The sequence below is a fragment of the Marmota monax genome, unplaced genomic scaffold, assembly GCF_021218885.2.
Source record: "Marmota monax isolate L192 unplaced genomic scaffold, Marmota_monax_Labrador192_F-V1.1 WCK01_AAM20220418_F8-fsc00118, whole genome shotgun sequence".
NCBI classification, from domain to species: domain Eukaryota; kingdom Metazoa; phylum Chordata; class Mammalia; order Rodentia; family Sciuridae; genus Marmota; species Marmota monax.
This window is the reverse complement of record NW_026695231.1, coordinates 3,209,511-3,233,580: the sequence shown is the minus strand read 5'-3', so window position 1 is coordinate 3,233,580 and position 24,070 is coordinate 3,209,511. Positions and strand designations below refer to the sequence as shown.

Here is a 24,070-nt window from a genome sequence, read left to right as displayed (position 1 = left end):
GAGTTTAAAAGCACTTCATTGATATTATATCTTAGGGCTTGACTTTCTAATCAACCCACTCAAACTAAAATGCAACATAAATTTCAAAACTAGTTCACTTTCTATTAAAAGACACCAGCCAAAAATGAATGTGTAATAATATCGGAAGCCAGTGAAGGAAGGAATTTTGCACTCACAATATGTGTGGTTTTCCAGCACTTGTCTGATACTGTTATTGAGGAAAATATTAAAGTGTAGCAATAGGTATTCCTGCCAATGAGTAATAACACACTTATTATTAAACTTGTTTACATTTTTTTGTCATCAGAGAAAGGAGACATCTCAATCCCCAGTTTTCCAAATTAGCAGTGAAAGGTCTACTTATATAAAGTCTTCTGATTATACTGGCTTATCACCTTTTTAAATATTGCTAGAGATAAAGTGAAAGTAGTAGTGTGCTTAGGAAAAATAGAAATTTAGTGTTATTTTTATGCAGTACTGCCAAGAACTTAATGTAAAAGTGTACTTAAAATCTTAGAGTTCCCAAAGCTCTGTTACTTCATTAGGATCTCACATATGAGAGATCACACGTAATAATCTTAGAAATGCCAACTTTCCCTCTTGATCCTTGATCCTTGGACTAGTTCTTGACCTGGTTTGGATACCTAATCTGACATGTAATTTCAGGAGGCTTGTAAACCAAGACTTCATCCCCACCCTAACAAAATCAAGGTAACAGTTTCCTGCTAAAGGTCCTTAAGATAATATCAATGCAAATAAAGTAATATACTACTTATACTAAAGCATATGACATATGTATATGTCTACTATATATATGTGTGTGTGTGTGTGTATATATATATATATATATATATATATATATGTCTAACACACATCTAATATGCTACATATACTAGAGCATATGACCCTTCTTATGGTCTCTTTGAGAATGATCAGAGGCAGGTAACAAAATGCAGAGCTTAGGACAAAAAACAGAGAAACTGGGTGGAAGAAGAGAAAAAAATTGTTTTTTTTTTTTTAAAGATAAGAGTGGAGAAATTGGGTTATATCTGTGGGACAGATAGTGGTTGATTTTGGCATGTTTTTAGAGTTTGCCTACACCATAGAAACTCATGGAGAAAAGTAGGAAAAAAGGCTGAGATCCTTGATTAAAAATTTGATCATCTTAGGATCCTACTGAGCCAGCCATTTCAGAAAGCATGCCATACACCACTGCTGCATTGGCAGTGTACATAAAATGATATCTCTGTAAGTGTATTTCTAGGTATCATTTAGCAATTTCATTAACAGGTTGAAAATGCCTTCAGGATCTATGTCAGGAAATGTCCACATTTGTCTTAGCATAAAATTCTCTGAGGAATTATGCTACTTAAAAATAGAAGTTGTTGCATGTATTGTATATATTTTTATTTTACTTTATTTGTCTTCATCAGTTATATCAAACTTTTGAAAATAATTTGAATAATTACAAATAGCAAAATTAAAATCTTTAAAATAAATTTAAAAATTTATATTCCTACATCTGATTCTATGCAATTGATTATGACATAAGGAAAAAGGTAAAATGTGTTAAAAAAAAAAACTAACTCCACCAGCACCATTATGAAGAAATTTCCAGAATCTTTTCCAAAGCAAAGTTCCCATAAGCTTTCTTTTCTAGAAACAGCTATTATCTATTTCCACTAAGACCTTTCCGATTTGCCATATTTATGGTGCTCTGCACTTATTGTTAACAGCTTTTCAAGACCTACAAGGAGATGTTGAATATTATACACTGTTTTGGAGTTCTCCTACCTCAAATGAATCTCTGAAAATTCTCCCAGATGCCCACTCTCATGTCATTGGACACTTAAATCCCAACACGGAGTATGGGATTTTTATCTCTGTCTTCAATGGAGTCCACAGCATCAATAGCACAGTACAGAATGTGACCACTGGTGATGGGGGTGAGTGCAGATTCTATGGGATACTCGGCTACAGAGATGCGAATGAAATTGATTGATTTTTGCTGAGGTTGATATCAGTCATCCCTCCATTATAAAATTTCCGGTGTTGGAAGAGAGGAGGTCGGGGCTAAAATGCTTAAGTGCTTGCTGTCATCAAGTGGTAGATCAATAAGTGGTCCCATTGAAATGGCAGCACAAGTCTCTTAATAATGGTATATTAGCCCTGTTTGCTCCTGTTCTTTTCCTTGTATGCTTAGTTTGGAGCTGAGTTCACATCAATAAATGGTGACATTTAGGAACAGTTTTTTTTGTTGTTGTTGTTTTCTTTTTTATAATTTGCTCTCAGAAGTAATATACTTTTCAAAACAGTAGCTAAGCACAGTGAGGACCCTCTCTGAGTCACCAACAATGGTATGTGGAAGTTCAGTCATGGAGAAAAATTGCCTATGACTCATTTCTAAGCCAGTTAGCAAGGGGGAGGAAGAAAGGGAAGCAACTTGTGAATCTGAAATGTATTTGGAATGGTCTTTCTAATCCTTTTGGCTTTATAAAGTCTCATTATAAACATTATAATATCATTACCTCCCAAGCAAGTGTTCCAGGTCATTAGCAGAGCTCTTTAAGTGTGGAACCCATTTCCCTTTGTGATGCCAAAGGTCAGCACCTTTTGTTTATAAAATAGGATGAATCACAAGGACAATTTTTCAACTAGTTAAGATGGGTTCTTATGATAAAAATAGGTCTTTGCATAGTTATTTCTGACATGCTTGAATAATTGTGTAATTTAACGCTAAGCAAGATTTTTTTCCTAATGTTAGATTTCATCATTACCTATGGTAATCAACATTCAAAATCATTTACATAATGACAATATTGCATTATTGCTTCATATTGCTTGAGTTACAAGCTAGTAACATCAAATGATTTTTCACGTTCCACCAGCCCTCAATGTATTTGAGTTTTATTTTTTGCTTAAGGAGCAAATTTTCTTTTCTTCCTTCCCCATCCCCCACCCAGGAGGTATGGAGTGAAGGGATGGAAAAAGACAAATAATAGATATGTGTTAGTGGTGCAGATGGGTGAAGAATTTGTCATCATATCCCACTGGTCACATAGTATTAAAGATTAACACTATGCTGGTGATATCAAGCATTTTTCCACCAAATTCTTATGGTTTCTAACTGAGAGTATAATAAGCCAATTTACAGAGGGCTACAGACTGTGATAACTTCATCAGAGGAGAGCAGATAAGCAACAGACCCTTTGCTAAACCCAAATACTAATCTGCATTTAGTTTAACAAGTGCTTTTTCAGAGACAGCTGGAGTTTATTCAGTTTCTTCCTTTAATTCTAGAGCCTCAGGGTATGTTTCCTCCGGAGGTTGTCATCATCAACAGTACAGCCGTCCGTGTCATCTGGACGTCTCCTTCAAACCCAAATGGCGTTGTCACCGAGTATTCTGTCTATGTAAATAATAAGCTCTACAAGACTGGAATGAATGTGCCCGGGTCGTTTATTCTGAGAGACCTGTCTCCCTTCACTATCTATGACATTCAGGTTAGAACATTGTTTTTTTGATGGTTAAGCTTATGGATATGTTAAATAAAACATGTTGCACTATGTCACTAAGTGGATATTTTCTGTCTTGGTAACAGATTATTTATTTGGTGGGAGAGGGGAGAGGGAATAAGGAAATTGATCAAAATTAAATCAGTTTGCTGTGGGCCAACGTGAGTCTCTGAAGAGAGGATAATAATAAGTTGGAAAACGATGGTGATGAGGATGGTGATGGAATTTCTCAAGGACAAAATGGAGCTAATCACATACTCTTAATAAATCTTGCCAACCTGCCTTTTTCCTCAGTCTTTTATTGACATCAAAGCAGAATCAGCCTGTGAATGGGGAGATGTTCTTTCTAATTCCCATTTTTGCTATTTACTAATTTAACATCTTCAGGGAAGTTACATAACTCATTTGCATCCATTTTCCCTTTGTAAGGGCAGTGGACTAGATGACTCCAAACAGTCTACCCATACCTAGCATTCTTGATCCAGAATGCAAGAGGAAAACCTAAATAAAAATGCCACGGACAAAAAGATATTAAAGGATTTCATCTGAGGATGAAAGAAATGTATCAATTCATCATTCGACAAATGTTCAATGACCCCCATCTAGGTGAGAGCAGTTGTATTTAAACTTTTTGCCCTAAGAACTCTTTGAGAATCTTATGAAGTCAATGCAGTCTGCCCTAGAAAAATATTTATATACATATGTGACAAAATTTAGCATGAAATTTCAGAGAGTGCATTAACCACCTGAAGTCTAGCTCATAGGCCATTTCAGGGTATTTGACTTTAAAAGTAGAAAAAATCTAGGGAATCCTAAGGCATATAAAACTAGACCTTTCCCTTAAGAAATTGGAAATCTTGTTAGATGCCAAGTTTTAAGAGATAAAAAAAAATAACGCCACATGTGCAAATGAGTGACGAAAATATTATTTCAGGAAGTCAAAGCTTATAAAGAAAATATACAAATTGGCAAATTCTTAAAATCTATACTAGACACTAGTTTTAAAAAATAAATGAATAAATAGAAGAGCAGTATTATAGAGGGAGGAGAATAAGAGAAGGGAGGAGGGGAGCCAAAGAGGAAGAACTGGGAATTAAAACAGCCAAATATTTTCCATGCATGTATCATTATGTCAAAATGAACTCCACCAGTACTTATGGCTAGAATGCACTAATAAAAACATTAAAAAAAAAAAACCCTATGCTGGAAAAAGCCCATCTTTGTACTGGCTCATGTTTGGCTGATTTTTTTAATTGAGAGCAGAATTGTGTTGCCTTGTAGATATTCCAGTCGCAGTCTTTTGTATTTTCATGTGCCTTTCCTTCCTCTTACTACTTATATTCCTTTGTGTTACTCATTTTTGATAAACTCCATTTCTAATCTTTAGTTATTCCACCCTCCTCAGTTTTTATTCAAATTAGGTGGCAGAATTAAAGGGGTGAATGATGATTTTCTGCTGTGATTAAGGTAAAAAAAAGACCATTGCAGCCGGAACAAATGGATATAAAATAGCTCAGCCATATTGGAAGTCTTCTCCAGGCTTCATTTTTCTTCCATTAGACATTAGCATTTAGGCTATTTGTTGTAAAGTGTCAAGGCTTCCAGAGGATATCATCATTACACTACTGGGTTATAGATCTAGAGAGCAGGATGCAGTGATAACCTATTATACTTGCAAACTGTCACCTGAGCATCTTCCATTCCTTGACTGGATGCTGAGTAGATTAATAAGTCTTTACTTTTCTGAATGGTTAGAACCAGAGCTAAACATCACCATTCTAATCACTACATCAATTGTGCTGAACCCAATTCTGCACTGTAGTTGGAGGTTATCCCACTGGAGTCAATTAACATCACAAATGAATATTTACAAAACCCTAAAGGCCATAGAGAGCTAAGAGATTTTTATGAAATGAGAGGACCTGGATTCAGTCCACTGTCAATCCTGTATTTTGAACATGGTTGAATCTATCTTTTTTCTAAACTATTTTTTCAGGTTGAAGTTTGTACAAAATATGCCTGTGTGAAAAGCAACGGAACCCAAATCACCACAGTGGAAGATACTCCAAGTGATATGCCAACACCCGTAATTCATCACATCACTTCAAGGTACCAACATTTTTATTAGTTAATCTGAAGAACTCTAATCATAAAAAAATGGAAAAAATTTTAAAGTTAACATTTAAGCCATGACAGTCCCCCTTAAAATTGCTATAAATATGTGTATTTATCAAATTTTGTATTATTTCACTTATGTTCATCTTTATTTGACATCCAATAACATTGAAACTGACTTCCCTGATAGTACTTCCTTCATTTAACAATTTATGAACAAATACTTAAATGCACAAAAGTCTCCTTATTTAAATAGGTTCTTCAGTGAATACTTATGTGAAGCCAAATAAGATTTTAAATGGAATAATTACTACCACCTTGATCTCTTTTGAAAAAGTTTGAGTCACATATATCAGATTGTCCTGAAGCTAGACATATTTGTGAAATAAATAGAGCACACTGTTTTTGGATAACCATTACAAACTGTATCAGATTCTGGGAAGAATCTCTTTATTTTTCTATATTCTTTTGTTGCTGAGAAATGACTATAGTTTGAAAGTGAGTCTCTTCATAATACATCATTAAAAGTAATAAGATTTAATGATTTCCAAAGCCAAAGGTGATCATGGTTCATTTCTTGATATCAAGTTGAAGCTAAAGAAAAAATTTTGGGCACTCTCACATTATATTTTTGCCTAAGCCAAATGAATTCCCCTTTACATACATACCAGCATGCACTTGTACCCACACATACACACACATACAGTGACTGAAATAATCATCCATTGTATAATGTTTCAATTCTGAAGGATTATTTTCTAACAGACTGAAATTACTGGGTCTTTTTTTAAGTCACTGCAAATACTGGAAAACACAAGTAACTGGATTCTTACCTCTTTTGGTAAAAATTTTATCTTGTTATCTTCAGTTTATTTTCTATAGATACTGATCTAGATTTTGACATGCTAGTTAGTTAATAATTCCCTTCATAATTTTTACTCAGGTATCCATGGGGTTGCCTCTCATGCAGGGAGGAAGTAGTCAAGTTAAATGAGCACCAGAGACCATTATTTATTACTTAATTAAACATATTTATGGCTGTAATATAAAAGGTAAAAGTAACACAAAAAAGAATATGGAATGATTCTAAATTTGTAAAGTTCTAGTCCACTATGGGACACACTTCCCTGAATAAATGTTTATAAAACAATGCAAATAACACCATGAGAGAGGTTGGCAAAATGTAAGAAGAGCATGAAGAGGAAAATTCCAAATTCTACCCAGGTTCTCAGTGGCATTCTGGAAGATATGACATTTGAGTTCTGTCTAGAAAAATTCAAGGAAGAATTATAGTTAAGTGGGTGGATATTGTCAAATTCTTGTCTGCTAGCATCCCCTGATTCAAACCCAGGTGAATGACATAAAGGGGTATGTCTTAAATTACATATTTATGTGGAGCTAAAAATAATCTCTAAGCTTTATGAGAAACTGAACAAATGTGTCTGTGTCTCTAGGGTGCTTTTTCCTTTAAGATGATTCTTTTAGGTGATAATGAAGGAAAAACACTTTTGTTGTGGTTAAAAATTGATTACACCCAAATACATTAAATTAATGGCAAGACCATTTAAAAGAACATTGTGCAACAAGAGCAAGGACAGCGAAAGAAGCATCAACAAGAGGTTTCCATACCATTTTGAAATCAGTGTTTCTAAGGGAGAGGCAAATGATGAAGTACACTGGAGAAATTTACAACCAAAGTATAATGGTTGGGACAGGAAAGAACCTAATTTTCCTGCAGAAACTCTAAGTGGCTGAGCACATAGAGGCTTTAAGGATTTTGAAGAGGCAGGGAGTGGGTAAGGTTCTGACTTGAAATCTGGAGATTAGCTAAAAGCCTTAAGGGAAAAAAAGGCAAGAAGCCGCCCTGGTCCCTTATCACTACACATGCATCCCCTTGTCTATTTCTTTTCACCTGCATGGCAAAGTCCCTCCAACCGGGGGAATAAGACATTTATTCTTCAGAGAAACTTAACAATGGCAGTAAGAACTAGGGATATAAGGCACAGGGACGGTGAGATGAAGGATAGAGATAAAAGCAAAGAGAAAGCAGGACTAATATGGATGGTAGAGCACTTGACTACTTTTCCCAGCTCTGCTCTCAAAAGCAAGTGTTCAGCCATAAATGCCTCCTTATTGGGAAATGAACATTCTTCTTTAGATAGAACAAATGACTCAAATTAAAATATTTCCAGTTACTAGCATTTGGAGATCCTCTAAGGATAAAAAAGCTGTTCACCCACTGGACATCCAGTGGGGAAGTATGTCAATCAATGAGTCTCACTTGTCTGTAAAGCTAGTCATCTTATTTTGATGCATTACTCCTAAAAATAAGTAGATCAAAATAAAGACATGATTCAAAAGACCCGGAAACAATATGTATGAGAAAAAAAATAGAACCTCAAAGGAAAAACACAAAAGAAGGAAATCCTCTATCCATGCAACAAAACAGAATACTTTTCTAAAAAGGAATAATCAAAGTTGGGAGGATGGGGGTGAGCCTCATGGATATTAGAAATATGAAAACTGGATTAAAACGTTGGATGAAATTTTGAGGGAATGTCTCTGAAAGTGCAATTGAAAACAAAGAAGTAAAAAAAAAAGATTAAAAACCATCTGGGAAGTCTAACACTTGAAAAATAAAAATTGCAGAAAAGGGAAACACAAGAAGAAAAGATAATCAAAGAAAGATGCTAAGAAAATATCCCAGAACCAAAATCACTGATGTATAGATTAAAAGATGCCCCAAATGGCAATACTGAATGACTGAAAAAGAATTGTGTATGAAGGGATTTTATCAGGAAGTAGCTCAATACCAAGTTTTAAAAACACCTTCAAAAAACTTCCAGGAAGAAAATACAGCTTAGGTACATATGAATTGGGAATTTGACTCTAGTCATCAGATTTTAAACAGCAGTATTCACTGGTAAAAGATAATATAATGATGCCTTCAAAACTTCCAGTTTAAAAAACTGTTCATTTACCAATATCTCCCCATTCTCTTCTTAAATTATTTTATATAGCAATGTGATTATAGTTAATGATGATATGTCATAATATTGAAAACTATGGAGAGTGCATGTCAAGTCCCCTCATCATGAAAATGAGAACTATGATAGGTGCATCAGCTGACTAGCTAGATATAACTATTCCACAATGTGTATGTACTTCAGCACATTGTATTGTACATAATAACAACATACAAGGTTATCTGTCAATTTTTAAAAAAATTAAAAATGAATTTTTAAAAATGTTCTCAACTTAATATGCCATAGTCAACCAAATGTCCATGAAATACAGTTAAAGATATACAAAGAGAAAAAAATATAGATTCTATTAAAAGCTGACAAGTATGTGAAGAAAGCAGCCTATTTATGATAACAATTTAAACTTCTGAAAAGATTCTGGTTTCCTGAACTTGTTTATTTACTCTTAGATTTCAAAAGTATTTTTTTAGTTAATATACAGTAAAATTCATCTTATTGCTCCACAATTCTAAGAGTTTTGACAAATACATAGAGTATGGAAACACCACCCTAATCAAAATATTAACCAGTTCCACAAAGTCAAAATATTCCCTCATGGTGTCCTCTTACTGACAACTCCTGTGCCATCCTTTCCCAAACTAAGCAAATGCTGCTCTGTTCTAATTTCCACAATTTTGCCTTTCCATATTGTAATATATATAAATAGCAGTTTGTGTCTGGGTTCTTTAACTTAGTGCAATGCATGGAAGATTCATTCCTCATATTATAGTTGTTACTTTTCACTGTGAAGTATATTCTATTATATGAAAACACCACAATTTGTACATAGTTTGGAGTAGATTTCTGCTTTTCATGACTACACATAAAATAACCATAAACATTTATATACAGGATTTTGTGTAAACTTACATTTTCATTCAATTCACTTGGGTAAGAGTTAGATTTCTGAGACATAAGAAACTGCCAACTGATTTATAAAATAGCTGTAATATCTTGTGTTTCTTCTAGCATTGTATGACAGTTTGAGTAGTTCCATGTTTTTGCTAAAGCTTGATGTTATACTGGGTATTCTTTTATTTAACATCTATTTTAACAGATATTTAGTTCTACATTATCTTGGTTTAAATTTATGTTTCCCTCATGACTAATAAAATCTTTGCATGTGTTATTTGGCATTGGTCTTCCCAATATGGCAAACTGCCTCTTCAAATCTTTTGCCAGTTTGTTCATTAGATTCATTGTTTTCTTATTGTTGGGTTTTAAAACATATGATTTGGATTTGATTTTTATCATATAATGTACAAATATTTTTCTTGAGTATGTGGCTTGTTTTTTTAATTCACTTTAATGTATCATTTGCTTAAAAATTTTTTAAATTTTCAGAGTCTGATTTGTCATTGTTTTTCTTTTATGGTTTATACATTTGATATATCAAAGAAATACTTCCTTGACTCAAAGTTTGGAAACATTTTCTCCTATACTTTTGTCTAGAACTTTTATGTGTTTACATTTTCAATTAATAGCTATAAATCATTTCATGTTAATTCATTTTGTGTTAATATTCAAAGTGAGGTCTGAATATTCAGTTGTTCTAACACAATTGGTTAGAAAGATCCTTCTCTCCACTGAATATTTTGGAGCTTTCTTAAATATAAACTTAAACACATTTTGTTGCTCATATATGGACTCATTTCTATTCAATTGATCAGTATATATATCTATTTACCAATGTTTTACAATCTTGATTATTATAGCTTTATAATATGAGTATTCCAACAATGACTTTCTCAAAAATGTTTTTGGCTTTTCTCATTATTTTGTCTTTCCATATAAATTTTGCAAAGATCTTATTGATATGTAAAATACAACCTTTCTGTTATTCTAATTAGGATCAGATTGAATCTGTAGATCAATTGGATGAGAATGTACATCACAACAGAATCAAATGTTCCAAGTCATGAGCAAGGTTTACTATTCATTTAATTGGTTATTCTTTCATTTATTTGAAAAATATTTTATAGAATTAATTATAAAGATACTACACATATTTTATTAGATTTGTACCTAACTATTTTCTTTTGGGGTACCGCTATTGATTTTTTTTCCGTATTTTTATTGGTGCACTATAATTGTACACAATGTATTCATACATGCACACAATATAACAATATAATTTGGTCAATATTATTAATGCTTTTTAAAAACAAATTAAAATCCAATTGTTCATTGTTAGTGTATAGAAACACAATTGATTTTGGTATTCAGAAACCTTGCTAAACTTATTCTGAGTCTTACGAGTTTTATCATAGCTAACATAGATCTTCAATAAAAAGAAACTTTTATTTCTTCTTTTCAATCCGTGTGCCTTTTATTTCTTCTTCCTGCCATATTGCACCATCTAGTTCAGCAAGGTGATAGAAGCATATCCTTGACTTGTTACCAATCTTTGAAAGAAAGTTTTCAATCTTTTACCATTAAACATGTTACTTATGCATTTCGGGAGATGCCTTTCATCAGTTTGAAGAATTAACCTTTTATTTTTAATTTGCTGAAAGTTTTTATTATGGATATGGAATTTTGTCAAATGTTTTTTTACACTTTTTAAATTCATAGGATGGTTAATTATATCGATTGGTTTGCAAATAATTAACTAATCTGTAGTCTATGTATAAACCCCACTTGGTAGTGACATATTTTCCTTTTTGCATACTGATAGATGCAATTTACTATTATCTTCTTTATCTATACTCATGAAACACATCGGACTGTGTCTTTTTTTTTCTATTTTGGGAATCATGGTGATTCTGTCCCCATAAAATGAGTTGAGAAATATTCCTTTCTCATATTTTGTAGAAGAGATTATCTTTAAAAAGTTATTATTTATTTCTTAAGTATTGGTAGAACTTACCAGTGAAATTTACTTTTTTATGAAGTTTTCCTTGGAAAAAGATATTGAACTCAGAATTCAGTTTTCTTAATAATTTAAAATGATTCAGGGGCTGGGGATGTGGCTCAAGCGGTAGCACGCTCACCTGGCATGCGTGCGGCCCGGGGTTCGATCCTCAGCAACACATACAAAAACAAAGATGCTGTGTCCACCAATAACTAAAAAATAAATATTAAAAAAATTCTCTCTCTCTCTCTCTCTCTCTCTCTCTCTCAAAAAAAAATAAATTAACTAATTAAAAAATAAAATGATTCAGGCTATTTTTTTTCAAGTAAAGTTTGTTATCATGTATGTACAAAGAATTGACTATTTTCACCAAATTTGTCAAATATGTGGGGGGGCAGAAAGTAGTGATTTGCTTATTTGTTTAAGATGGGCACTTGCTATGTTGCCCAGGTTGGCCTTGAACTCATGTTCCTCCTGCCTTGGCTTGCAAAGTTGCTGGGATTATAGGCACGTGCCACCATGCCCAGCTCAGACAGTTGTCTGCAGAGTCTGATTTGATTTGCACATTTTTATTTTCAATATTGGTAACAAGTATCCTCTCTTGCTTGGTCACCCAAGAGTTTGATCAATTTTGTAGATCCTTTCAGAAAAACGTCTGTTGGTTTTATTGATTTTCTACATTTTCTATTTGCCATCTCATTAATTTCTGCTCTGTTTTTTATTGTTTTCTTCCTTCTTCTTGCTTTGTTGTTCTTTCTATAGTTTCTTGATGAGAAAAGGTTAGGTTATTGATTTGAGATTTTTTTTTCTCCTCTGCTCCTCCTTTTCATACTCCTTTTCCTCCTCCTCCTCCTTTTTCTTCTTTTACTTTCCAGACGTACTGCTATGAATTTTCCTCTAAAGCCCTACTTCTGTTCGACTCACACAATTTTTTGGAATGCTGAATTCTCATCTCATTTATCCAAATTATTTGTAATTTCCCATAAGCCTTCCTGAGCTATAGATTATTTGAAAAGAGATTATTTATTTTCAAGCATTTTGCATTTTCCAGATATTTCTGAACGGATTTCTAGTCATAATTCTCTTATGGTCTGAGAACATAATTTTGTGACTTCAGTTCTTTTAAATTAACTAAGATTTGTTTCATGACACAGAATATGATCTCTTTTGGTAAGTGTCCATTGCACACTTGAGGAGAATGTGTATTAAGTTTTTGTCAGTTTTATAAATGCAAGTTGAATGAGTGTAACATTCAGATCATCACATCAGCACATAGACTGATTTTCCTCTGGTTGTTCGGGCCATTATTGTAAGAGGAGATTTGAAGTTTTCAAATTTAATTGTGGATTTATTTGTTTCTTCTTCAGATGTAATTTTCGATTCATGTATTTTAATGTTTTATCGTTGGTTATATGCACATTGAGGCTTATTTTCTTGCTCAACTTACCTTTTAATTTTTTGTGATCTCTTTTTTCTTCATGATTTCCTTGTTCTTAAATCTATTTTGTCTGATAATAATATAACTGCTCCAGACATTTTTGATTAGTGTAAATTTGAGTGATTTAGAATTATTTTCTGGACACTTTGAATATTAGGTCATAATAATTTGAGTCCTGTTACAATCGTCTGAAGAATGTTGATTTTTATGTTTTGGGTTTTTTTTTTTTTTTCCTAAAGCAGGTGATCAACTGGTTAGCTTCACACTACAAATTCTGGCTTGCTTTGTCAGTAGCTAAAACAATCAATTCATTTTTCAAAATCTGTTCTGTGCTACTTTACATCTGTCCCAAGCATGCTTTTTCTCAGTGAATTGTTTGAGATTTAGCTGGAGAATTGTATAAAAGTTCAGAATTCATCACTTTGCTACACCCTTTGAATATGCTACTCAATGGGCAACTGTAAACATGCCGCTTAGTGTTGATTTGGTGCTTGTATTGATTCATTTATAGACTGAGGAAATCTAGCTTTCTCGGAGATTTCTTCCTCACTTTACACTTATGTTAGATTTCCTTTCCTAAAAGCTTGGCTAAAATGATAGTTTCTCTTGGAAGTTTGGATGCCCTCCTGCCTCACAGTTTGAAGAAGTGGAGCTGCTCTTTGGGTCAATCAGGTGATAGAAAAATAGAAAAAACGTAAAAAGTCTTACTCCCCACCCACCCATATTCTTTGCCCCTCAAGGGCCCTTTTTATGGTTCCTCTGAATTAAAATAAATGAGTTTCCTTGAGATTTTGGATTCCTGTTTGGCCACAATTACCACAGCGCTCCTCCTTCATTGGAATTATCCTCAGGGCAGGACCCAAGGAGGTGGGGGGCGGGGGGAAGGGGGGGGCGCGGGCAAAACAAAATGGGAATTTCCCCTACACTCTCTGGCTTGCAAAGTTTTTTTGTTCCAGGTACTCTGGCCAGAAAGATTGACTTTCTTTAAGATTTCCCTTTCCCAGTTCACAGTTTGATAGTGGTACTGCTCTGAAGTTAAAGATGCAAGATAAACAGAGAGACAAAAATGGGAAAATTATTCCATAACATTTCATTCTTCCATGTGTGGTTCCTTTCCTGATCTGCCTGTTATTGCCTTTTCGAAGTCCTCAGATAGTCATGTTTTGTGATGTATGCAGACTTTCTGGTTGTAATTAGTGGGAAAGATAGACTGTAAGCAGCACCAGATTTTTCTTTATTACAATGCCTTTGGCTGACTTTTTCTTTTTATTTTTTCCCCGGTCAGAGATCTAGCTAAAACTTGTTAGAAATCACTCACAACCAAATATTGGCATATAAAATCTTTCCTTTCTTAAAATGATCCATCGTAGCAGAATAACAATATCCGAAGGCAAGACTCTTAACGAGCAGGTATAAGCTGCCAAGCCATTAATCAAAATATACCAACACCAAAGCCCTTAGCCTCCTGTGTGCAGGTTATTGTTTGTGTAATTGCATTATACTTCTGGCAATGTATACTTGTTAATTATGTTTCTATTTTGGTTTTTAAAAATCTTTTTTTATGTTAGCAATCTGCAAAATCAAATGCAAAATCCTCCTACAAAACTATTGGTAGACTAGGTTTACTTCTATAGCATTGAAAATAATCTGGTTTCTTATGAAACATACATTTCTTATATTCCTTTTCTATTTTAGGTAAAATGCAGCAGTCACCAAAATTTAACTTTTATATATTTCAATAACACGTACAGAGAGCACACAAGAGTGTTGGATCATATGCATAGAATGCTACGACTCATCCTTGTCCCTGGCCTTTAATTTTTCCTTGCTTTTGACTACATCATCTGTAGTTCAAGTTCTTCTGCATGATTTTCCTAATATATATATAAACCAGAGATACCGTAGAACACGGCTGTAGAAAGAGCAGATGGACCCTTCTAGCTTTATAAGTTGCTTCTCTAGAAACAAACTGTTTCTGCATTGCATATTCTGTACTTGTCATATTATTATCAGCTGCTTCTATATCCCCAAAGAATACTAACTACTGATCAATAGCCCAGACATGTCTGGCCATGGCCTACACGTGCCCTGGGTAGTTCATTTATTTGCCTTGGTGGATTTGCTAGAGTGGAATTTAATCAATAGCTAATTCATTAATTCTGGTCCTCGAGAATGTAGAGAGTGCTGGATGAAGATAGCTGGCTGGCTCGGCTCTGGCTTTGATTGAAATATGACAAACACTCCAACTGACAACTTTACTTGAATATTGGGCTCCCTGTGAGGTTTACTTATTTATTCTCCATAAAAGGAAAAGCTCAGAGAAGAACATAAACAAGGATAAGATTTTATTACATTACTACTAGGATTCCAAAATGCATGGTTTCCAGGCACAAAGCTCAAGGGAAGGCAGAGAGAGAATGCAGATCATGTCTTTTATTGCCTTTAATTGGAACTATGGCAGTTTTTTCAGTTCCAACTGAGTTTGGGGCTGTATTATTGATGAAAAGTCTGAGATGTAATGTCTCTTTAGTGCTCACAAATAATGGTTTTAAAATTTGCCTCAAGATACTGAATGGCAGCAAAGATTATTTTTATATACCAACTTTTCGGAAATCTTTATGAGAGCAGCATAGTCTGGGTGTCTCTAAATGAAGGCTGAACCACTATCATCCTTCATGAATCCCCCTGTATTTTCAAATTCCTTAACTTGGAGTTGAATATGGCACAAGAGGTCAGAGTTCATGGATAAAGAGTCTCTCCCCTTTTGCCTCACACCAAATTTGAGGTTAAACTGTGAGGCTCCTATTTTTTCATACTATGACAGATATCCGGGAATCTCTTCTGTATTAGTCAGCTTTTAGTCACCGTGAGCAAAATACATAACAAGAAAAACTTAGAGGAGGAAAAGTTTATTTTGGCTCATGATTTCTGAGGTTCAGTTTATGGTCAGCCAACCTCATTGTTCAGGTCAAAGTGAGATAGAACATCATGGGGTATAAGGAGTGCCGCTCTGCTCATGAAGGTCAGGAAGAAGAAAAAGAAAGAGGAAGGAGCCAGGCAGATAAAATATATAATCCATGAGGCACACACCCAGTGACCCACTTCCTGCAGCCATGCCCCACCTGCCTATAGTTACCACCCAGTTAGTTCATTCAATTAGGATGGAGTGAATTTTTTATAACTTTCGTAATCTAATCACTTTACTCCCTGATTTCACACAAGAGCTTTTGAGGGACACCCCCTATCAAAATCATTCTTGATTTTCTTTCCCTGTTTTTTGTTTGTTGGTTGGTTTGGTTTGGTTTGGTTTGGGTGACTGACAGCTTAGACTGAAGTAATGATCTTAACATTATATATATATATATATATATATATATAAAATAAAATCATGTTTTTGTATGTTTGGCTTAACAGGAAGAAATGTTGAACCGTAGAATATAAAATAAATAACCCATTCCTTACTCATATTCTAAAATCCCTCCCTAGCTAATTTGGATGAATAGAGATAACTTTTAATTTGAACTGGAATTTTCTGCTTAAATCTTTAAAAGATATGGGAAGGACTCTTAAAGGAGAGAACTTGGAGTACATTTAGTACTGTTGTAGAGATCTAATCACAACCGATTTCAAGGAATAGTATTGTTTTGATAGCCAATTAGTTCTAATTATCAAATTCATTGTTCCAAGAGACCTTACAGAATATGAAGCTTTTTCTTTCTTTCTTTTTTTTTTTTTTTGGTTACCAGGAATTAAACCCAGGGACACTTTACCACGGAGCCACGTCACCAGCCTTTTTTTTTTTTTTTTTTTTGAAACAGGGTCTCACTACGTTGCTGAGGCCGGCTTTGAACTTGCAATCCTCCCCCCTCCACCTCTTGAGTCACTAGGATTACAGGCATGCACTGAAGCTTATGCTCAAAATGGCCATCACTACTTCCATTTCCTCACCTCCTTCTCCTTCCCAAATTCCTCCTAACCTTTCTACCATCTGTAGCTCCCACAGAAGCAGCTCAGTCACTCAGGTGGTCTTCATGCCTCTTAGCCAAGTTCAGTTCTTTCTCCTCACTCATTTTGGCCGCTGGCTCTCTTCTGTTACAGACTCACTCGTTAATTCTGGTTGTCTTCAGCAGAAAGCCTCATCTTCCAGCTCAGTTCATTACAACTTTAGTCATACTGATGTCTCAAAGCCCTCTGACCCTATTTTTTCCCTAAACCCTAGTTCCATACATATCCAGTTGCCTGTTGATTTTCTATTTTGATGTCCACTGATCACTTCCATAACCTTGAACTGAAAGTAAATTCTCACCAAACTCATCTTTCTCCCCCAACATCCACTACTACAAAGGCTCATCATCCTGCATATCATAAAAGATACACATCTTTGACTTTTTTTTTCAAATCTCCTGAGTTCATTAAATGTCACTTTTAGTAGATGTTCTTTTAAAGCATCTTCTCATACATGTTCCTCTATTTCCACCAACCCCACCCTGTTCCATGCTTTCATCAGTTCAGTTTACATAAAGTGTTGGAGCTGTCTAAATTCAATTAGATATAAAGATGAAAAAGCTTTACTTTTCATTTACTACTTATTGCCTTAAATATACTTTGGTCTTATTCTCAACTCTTGAATACCTCTCAGGAACATGTTATGACTTTCAATTTTTTTTTAGTTATGAGTCTATGAGTTATGAGTCAGCAATTAAGATTCATGATCAAGTATTCAAAAGTCCATCCTATTTCCAGAAATATGTTCAACTCACATCTAGTTCAAAGTTTCTCCTGTTTTTCAGGGTCAGACCTGATGTAGCTTGCTCTTTCCTTTCCTAGCTTTCTCTCCTATGCCCTTTCATCCAAGTGGGTCTCTTCCTGGTGTTATGGTTTTATTATTTCACAGTCAGCACTGGATAATGTTTGTGTAGCCCTCTGTGTGTCAGGTGATGCTTCCATTGACAATTTTGTTTTCCTTGAGAGGTCCCGAGAAGGATATCCACATGGCTAAATTTCCTGACATGTCTTCTCTCTCTGTGGTGCCAGGAGATCACAATATCCCAAAGACTTGTCTCATCTGAGAAGTCTGCCATTCTGGTCAGTCACTGTTCCTTCAGGGTAGCCATGCCCAGCCATCTTGCTAAGCATCCACTTGGCTCAAAGGAAACTTAGACCTCTGAAAATATACACATATGGCTTTATATTGTGGCACTCTATTCTTATCATCAAAGAGCTGCTCTGGCCCATCCCTAACCTTCAGAATCCTCTAAGAAACAAGCACCATTTTCTGTGCTTTCCAAAATGCCAAGCCCAGGGGTCTATGTTAAACTGTCCCAAGACCTCTTTGCCAAACTTCTTTCCAGAGACAGCAGCAGATTGGGCTTAGACATTTCTGTGCTTCAGTTAAGTGCTAACTATGAGATGAAAGTCTTTCCAATTTCTCCTCTTTCAATTTCTCTGAGTGTTGAATTTGAAACTTCTTTCTAGAGCCTAGGCTATGTATGTGGAATGGCAGTGGCCGGGGTGCTAAGTAAGTAACTCCCTTCCATCTCTTAGGTCAGAAACTGCCAATGACTTTCCAACACATTCAAAAATGAATCCAAATTCATTTTCCTATGCTACAAAATCCTGTATGATTTGCAATATCCTATTCCATCCTACCAACATCCACCTGATCTCATGTTTTAATATCCTGTCTCTTGTTCAGTGCATTCCAGTGCTCCTGGATTTTTTACCCTGATACATTACATATTTATGTGTTTCTGTACTGTTCATCTCCTCCAAAAATAAAGTAAATTTTATGATAAAAAGAACTTTATCTGTTTGGATCACTGATAAATACAGAATGATGCCTGGTTTTATGTTAGGTATTTAATAAATATTCATTATAAAGTTTATGTTTTTAGAAACTCCCCCTCAAATTCCATTTATTTTGGTTGATTAGGGTTATGGGTCAGTGTTATCCTCAGAACTTAGCAGAACCTTGAGGTTCCCTTTAAAAGGCAGAAACTTACCACTCTTAAATGAAGAAACTCATCATCTGTTATCCTCAATTTGGAGCAATAGTTGCAATTTCTAAATAAGAGGAAATCCAAAGTTCACATTCTATCGCATTTAGATTACCAACGTTTGTCCTGCCTTTGGTCACATCCACTCTCATTTACCAGGCTATTAATTCTAAAGAAGATTTTGATTTTATTAGTGACAACCCACACAATTACCCTATTTCACTAACTCCTCAACATGGTACTTGAGGAACCCTAATACTTTTTTTGTGTGTTAAAATGGACTTTTCATTATTACTGGATGTGGATCATTCATTAATCACATTGATTCCTGCCTCTAACTTATGCTGATGTCTGTCTTCCTGCCCCCAATTCTTCTCATCCTCTTCTTAACCAATGCAAGTTTGCTTCCATTTCTATGAAACTTTCCTTGGTGAGTTTATTATACAGTAGTCTTTGCTTATGTGCTTTTATGATTGTATCCTGAACTACATTTTGAAAACACCTGATTTTATATTATTATATAACATCTCATGTGCTTCATGTATGCATATTTCATATCTCAAGGACATGGGTTGTGAGTATTGATTTTCAACCACTGCAACTTTTACTACATATCCCAGTAGGAAAATTAAATATTCAATGACTTGATTTAAGAGCAAAGAATTAATACATTGTCAAAATCCATTTATATCCTCTTATATTAAAATGTTCTGATCATTTTTGGTAACCATGATCTAGAGTACTGTTGAAAACTTGAGTGCTACATAAAATGACAAAAATAACTAAATTGAATAGAAAAATAAAAGGCATATTTAAAATTGATCAGGAATTTGAAGCTATTTAACACGTGACAATTTGAAGATATTTTAGGGTATGTGACTTTTTTTTCCTTTGGCCAAAACAAGAATATTTTGACAAAATAATAATACAATTTTATAATAAAATGTTTAAAGTACCAGTGTGAACCCTAAATCTTCATAAAAATTATTGTATTATTTTGATATTCACCTGTGTTAGGTAAGTGGTAAGAAATTATTTTTCCCATAGTACTTTCTATATTCTAAGATATTTTGTGCTTCTTGAAGTGACGAATGGAAATAACAAACCCCATGGGCATAGCCACAATATTATTTAGTGTCACAGAAGTCAATGTCCATTTAGAATGTCTGACTGCACAATGACTTCATGTAACACAATGTACATAGACATGATGGGTTTGATTAAAAGCTATTTAAGCCATGTTAAACTTCAGTTCCTACTGCCCTGAAAGCTAAGTAGCCTCCTAGAGTTATTTCATTAAAAAAAAATCTAGGAAAAAGATCCAATCAAAAATTCTCAATTTATATGTATACATGAGTATACAACCACACACACAACACACACAACACACACACACACACACACACATACAACTTCAGCTTGTGTTCACCGATATTTAATTCACTCCTAAGACTTAGGATTTTCCTTCTGGTTTGCTCTTAAACATCAAAGCAATGAAACCATTAATCCCATTACTAGTGGTGCATATTTCTTAGAGATATCTTTCATTTTCAAGGCAACCACCAAAAGACCCTGTGGTTCGTCCAGTTGTTTCCAATGAGAGATAGACAGATGTTAAATACCCTCTTCTTCTTTGATCATTTGCCTTCATGTCAACGATTCAAATCCTCAAAAGCTAAACTGTTCATTTTCTCAATAAATATGTAGGTAGTCTCACTTGTGGTTATGTTGCACAAGAAAAGAAGTCACAATGTCATGGTATTCTGCCTGGTATATTGTAGACCTTTCTCGTTCACCAGCTTTTGTGGATAAGTCAGACCCTTGAATATTGCTTTAATGTAGTGTTTTCTGCAGTTAATTATGTGATGAATAAAAAGACATATCTGCAGAATGCAGAATTAATTTGAAAGTTGGATACTTTTGAATAATAACAGCGACTCCACTAGTCACCTATGAAATTGTTTTCTCATAGGTGACATCAATTTCCTATCTACAAAGTCTTCTTACAGAATGTCTTATGTTTGTACCCAAAGAAAATGGACCAGTAATTTTTTAACAGTCTATTAAAAGGTCAAGTTTATCTTGACTGCTGCTTTTTAATGTGTTTGGGCTTAATTGAATGCCTTACATGTAACAGCATTTGGAATTCTGATGGGGTTCAGGAATTTGGTCTATGAGGATCTACTTCTCCTTAAAATAAAAGGTACAGCCCGGTGTAGTGGCACATGCCTATAATCCCAACAAGGCAAGAGGATCATAAATTTAAAGCCAGTCTCAGCAACTATGTGAGATCCTGTCTCAAAATAAAAAATAAAAAGGGCTGGGGATCTAGCTTGGTGGTTAAGCACTTCTGGGTTCAATCCCCAGTTTGAAATAAATAAATAAAATATGGTAAAAATGTTATGTTACACAATGGCAGGAAATTTATTAACATAGGTTATTGTTAGAATTTACGGTGAGACTTTTGAAGTATAGGGAGAAGGCTCACATGCACTTGCTTTCCTATGAAGCACTTACTGAAATGTTTTCTGTGTAAAAGGCAGTCTGTAACTATTCCTGACTGGTTAAATGTTATGACTGGAAATTCTAGAATTATAAAAAACAAATTGATATTGAATAACAAATTTCCATTAATCTTTTAGAAACAATGAGAACAAAAATAAATATTATTTTTGCATTTACAAAGAGAAAGATTTGCTTGCCATGGTCTGCAGCAAGGATGTGCCATGTTTGAAGCTCTGGGGCTTTATTGAAAACTTTACTTCCTGTACATAAGGCTTGTTAAGAAAATTCTAAAGGTGATACATAGGTGTGATTGAAGCAGTATCTTTCCAGCAAGCAGACCTAAGAGCAAAATTAAAGTTCTGTAACTTTAACCTAAGAGTAATCATTTTATTCAGAGTTATCTCCTCTGTGTGCAGTTTTACACTATGATCTCATTTGCTACAGCATATAAAATATTAATAGATCATTGGAAATGCAGTAAAGTTTGGTCAGACATTATACCCTCACTGTATACCACCCCTACAAAAGAAAAAAAAAAAGAGCATATCTGTGTTTTAAATGAAATTGTGGGTCAGTTTTTAAAAATCAGATATCTTCTTTAAGAGCATGATGATTTAAAAGAATGTGTTTTAGGAATTTCCAATTCCTGCATTCCTGACCACAAAACACACCTAACCATGCTAGTTAAAGAATGGTTGGAGAAAAACAAAAATCTACTTAGGTGATTCAAAAATGAAGATGTATTGAATTCAAGTACATTTGAAGGAATTCTGTGACATTATGGATTTTATAAATGTGTGTATTTGTTTTGGCTGCAAATAACAAAACCCCAACAATAGAGACTTAAATAGAGAGTTCCAGATGTAGATGATGGTTGGCGTTGTCTCAGCAATACCAAATTCCTGGTGATATCTTTGTGATGTATAGACTTTCTCAAATCACTATATGGTGATTACTAAAGTTGCAGACATCTCGTGCATCAGAAAGGAACAGGAAGGAAGAAGGTGGAAGCTGTACTAGAAAAATTGTGAGTCCCTAAAAAAAATCCCATAGCTGTCTTCCAGTTCCATTGTTTGGCAACTATGTGTTATATCACTGGTCCTAGCAAATTAAGGCAAAGGAGAAGGCAGGGAGAGGTAAGACTTAGATTCAACACATTTTAGTTTTCATCCTGTTCACCGACTCATGTTATCTGTATTTTATCTTTGTGTAGCAAACCAAATGTCATGTTGACTTCCCCCAATTAGTCACCAACAGGGATATTTTCTTCTTATCCTGAAAACTAAACTAGATGAATGGCTGGACTCGTATTTTGTGTTATTCTCCCAAAAGCCAAAATGACTTTGATTGATTCTCAAAGCATGTTATATGGTAGTTACATGTACCAGTATAAATATGTATTTGTGTGTATTAAACATACATTAATATCTATTCCTTCTTTTTTTTAAGTTTGAAAGTCCCTGAAGAAATAGACCTTTTGACTAGTCTGGAGCATGAATTGAAAAATAGGGTTGGCTGGTGGCAGTAACGTTAAATGTTGTCTTTTCAGAAGTATTGATTATTCTGTCTGTTGCAGATCCCTTCAAATTGATTGGGTGTCTCCAGGGAAGCCAAATGGCATCATACTTGGATATGATCTTTTACGGAAAACATGGCATTCATGCCCTAAGACCCAGAAGTTAATGGAGGACCATAGGGATGAGCTCTGCGAAGCACTGAAGTGTCAAAAACACAAAACTATCTGTGGGCACATTTGCTATTCTCCTGAAGCTAAGGTAAACCTTTTCAAACCAGTCAGTGAAATGTTTTCTTCATTGAATATTCCAGGTAAAATACCTTGCTCCTTTGACCATGTTGTGTCATGATAGATGTTCCTGCTACCCTTCTATGAGGACCCCCAGGAAGAAGAAAGGATGCTTATAACAACGCAGTCATCCCCATGGGCATTTTAGCCTTTCCATTTTTCATCATCTTTACAGGAAATACGAGTTTATTAGAATGATAAGGAACCTCCCAAATTTGTATTTGATTGAGGCACTTGAAATTTTCTTTACAACCAATCCATTCAGCTACAAATGGATGTTGGTTTACATGACACTGATGAGTAACTGTGAACAGGACCTTTCAAGGTTTGTCAGAAATATTTTAGAATTATGGTCATTTGTAGATTAATGTTCATATTAGTTGCTGTTTAGGAAACAGATCAATAATACAGCCAGACAGAGAGTTTGTAAATGGCTTTTATTGACAAACGACACAGAAAAATCCTTAGTTTGAAGGTAGCATCTCATATAATGAAATAATGTTCCTATTTATCAACAACATCACACGTTCAATGACTAAAGCTACTGTTAAATTCATAAGATTCACTGCAAAAGAACTCAGTAATTAAGAAAGTGAATTATTGAAGCAATATGGATCAAACTATAAATTATTATGGCTGACACAAGCTTAGCAGTAGTTATCATCTTAGCGATGAATCAAGCTAGTCAGTTACCAACTATACATTTTTTGACAGTCTCCAAAATTGTTATTATTGCTAAGTTTTATATCATTTTAGACCACTAAATATGTACTGTCTAACGAACATGCTTTCATAAAATTAAGTTTCTTAGAGGAAAAAA

The 24,070-nt window shown here is 34.4% G+C and overlaps 1 protein-coding gene across 1 annotated transcript in view; it reads left to right on the top strand.

Annotated features, from left to right (window-relative positions):
- The window catches only part of Ush2a (usherin), a 763,436-nt gene that overhangs the window by 559,152 nt on the left and 180,214 nt on the right, over positions 1-24,070 (top strand). The window contains exons 44-47 of the mRNA XM_046438452.2: positions 1,737-1,946; positions 3,301-3,503; positions 5,512-5,624; positions 23,023-23,221. Of these exons, the coding sequence (XP_046294408.1) occupies positions 1,737-1,946; positions 3,301-3,503; positions 5,512-5,624; positions 23,023-23,221 (725 nt within the window). The remainder of the gene's footprint in view (positions 1-1,736; positions 1,947-3,300; positions 3,504-5,511; positions 5,625-23,022; positions 23,222-24,070) is intronic.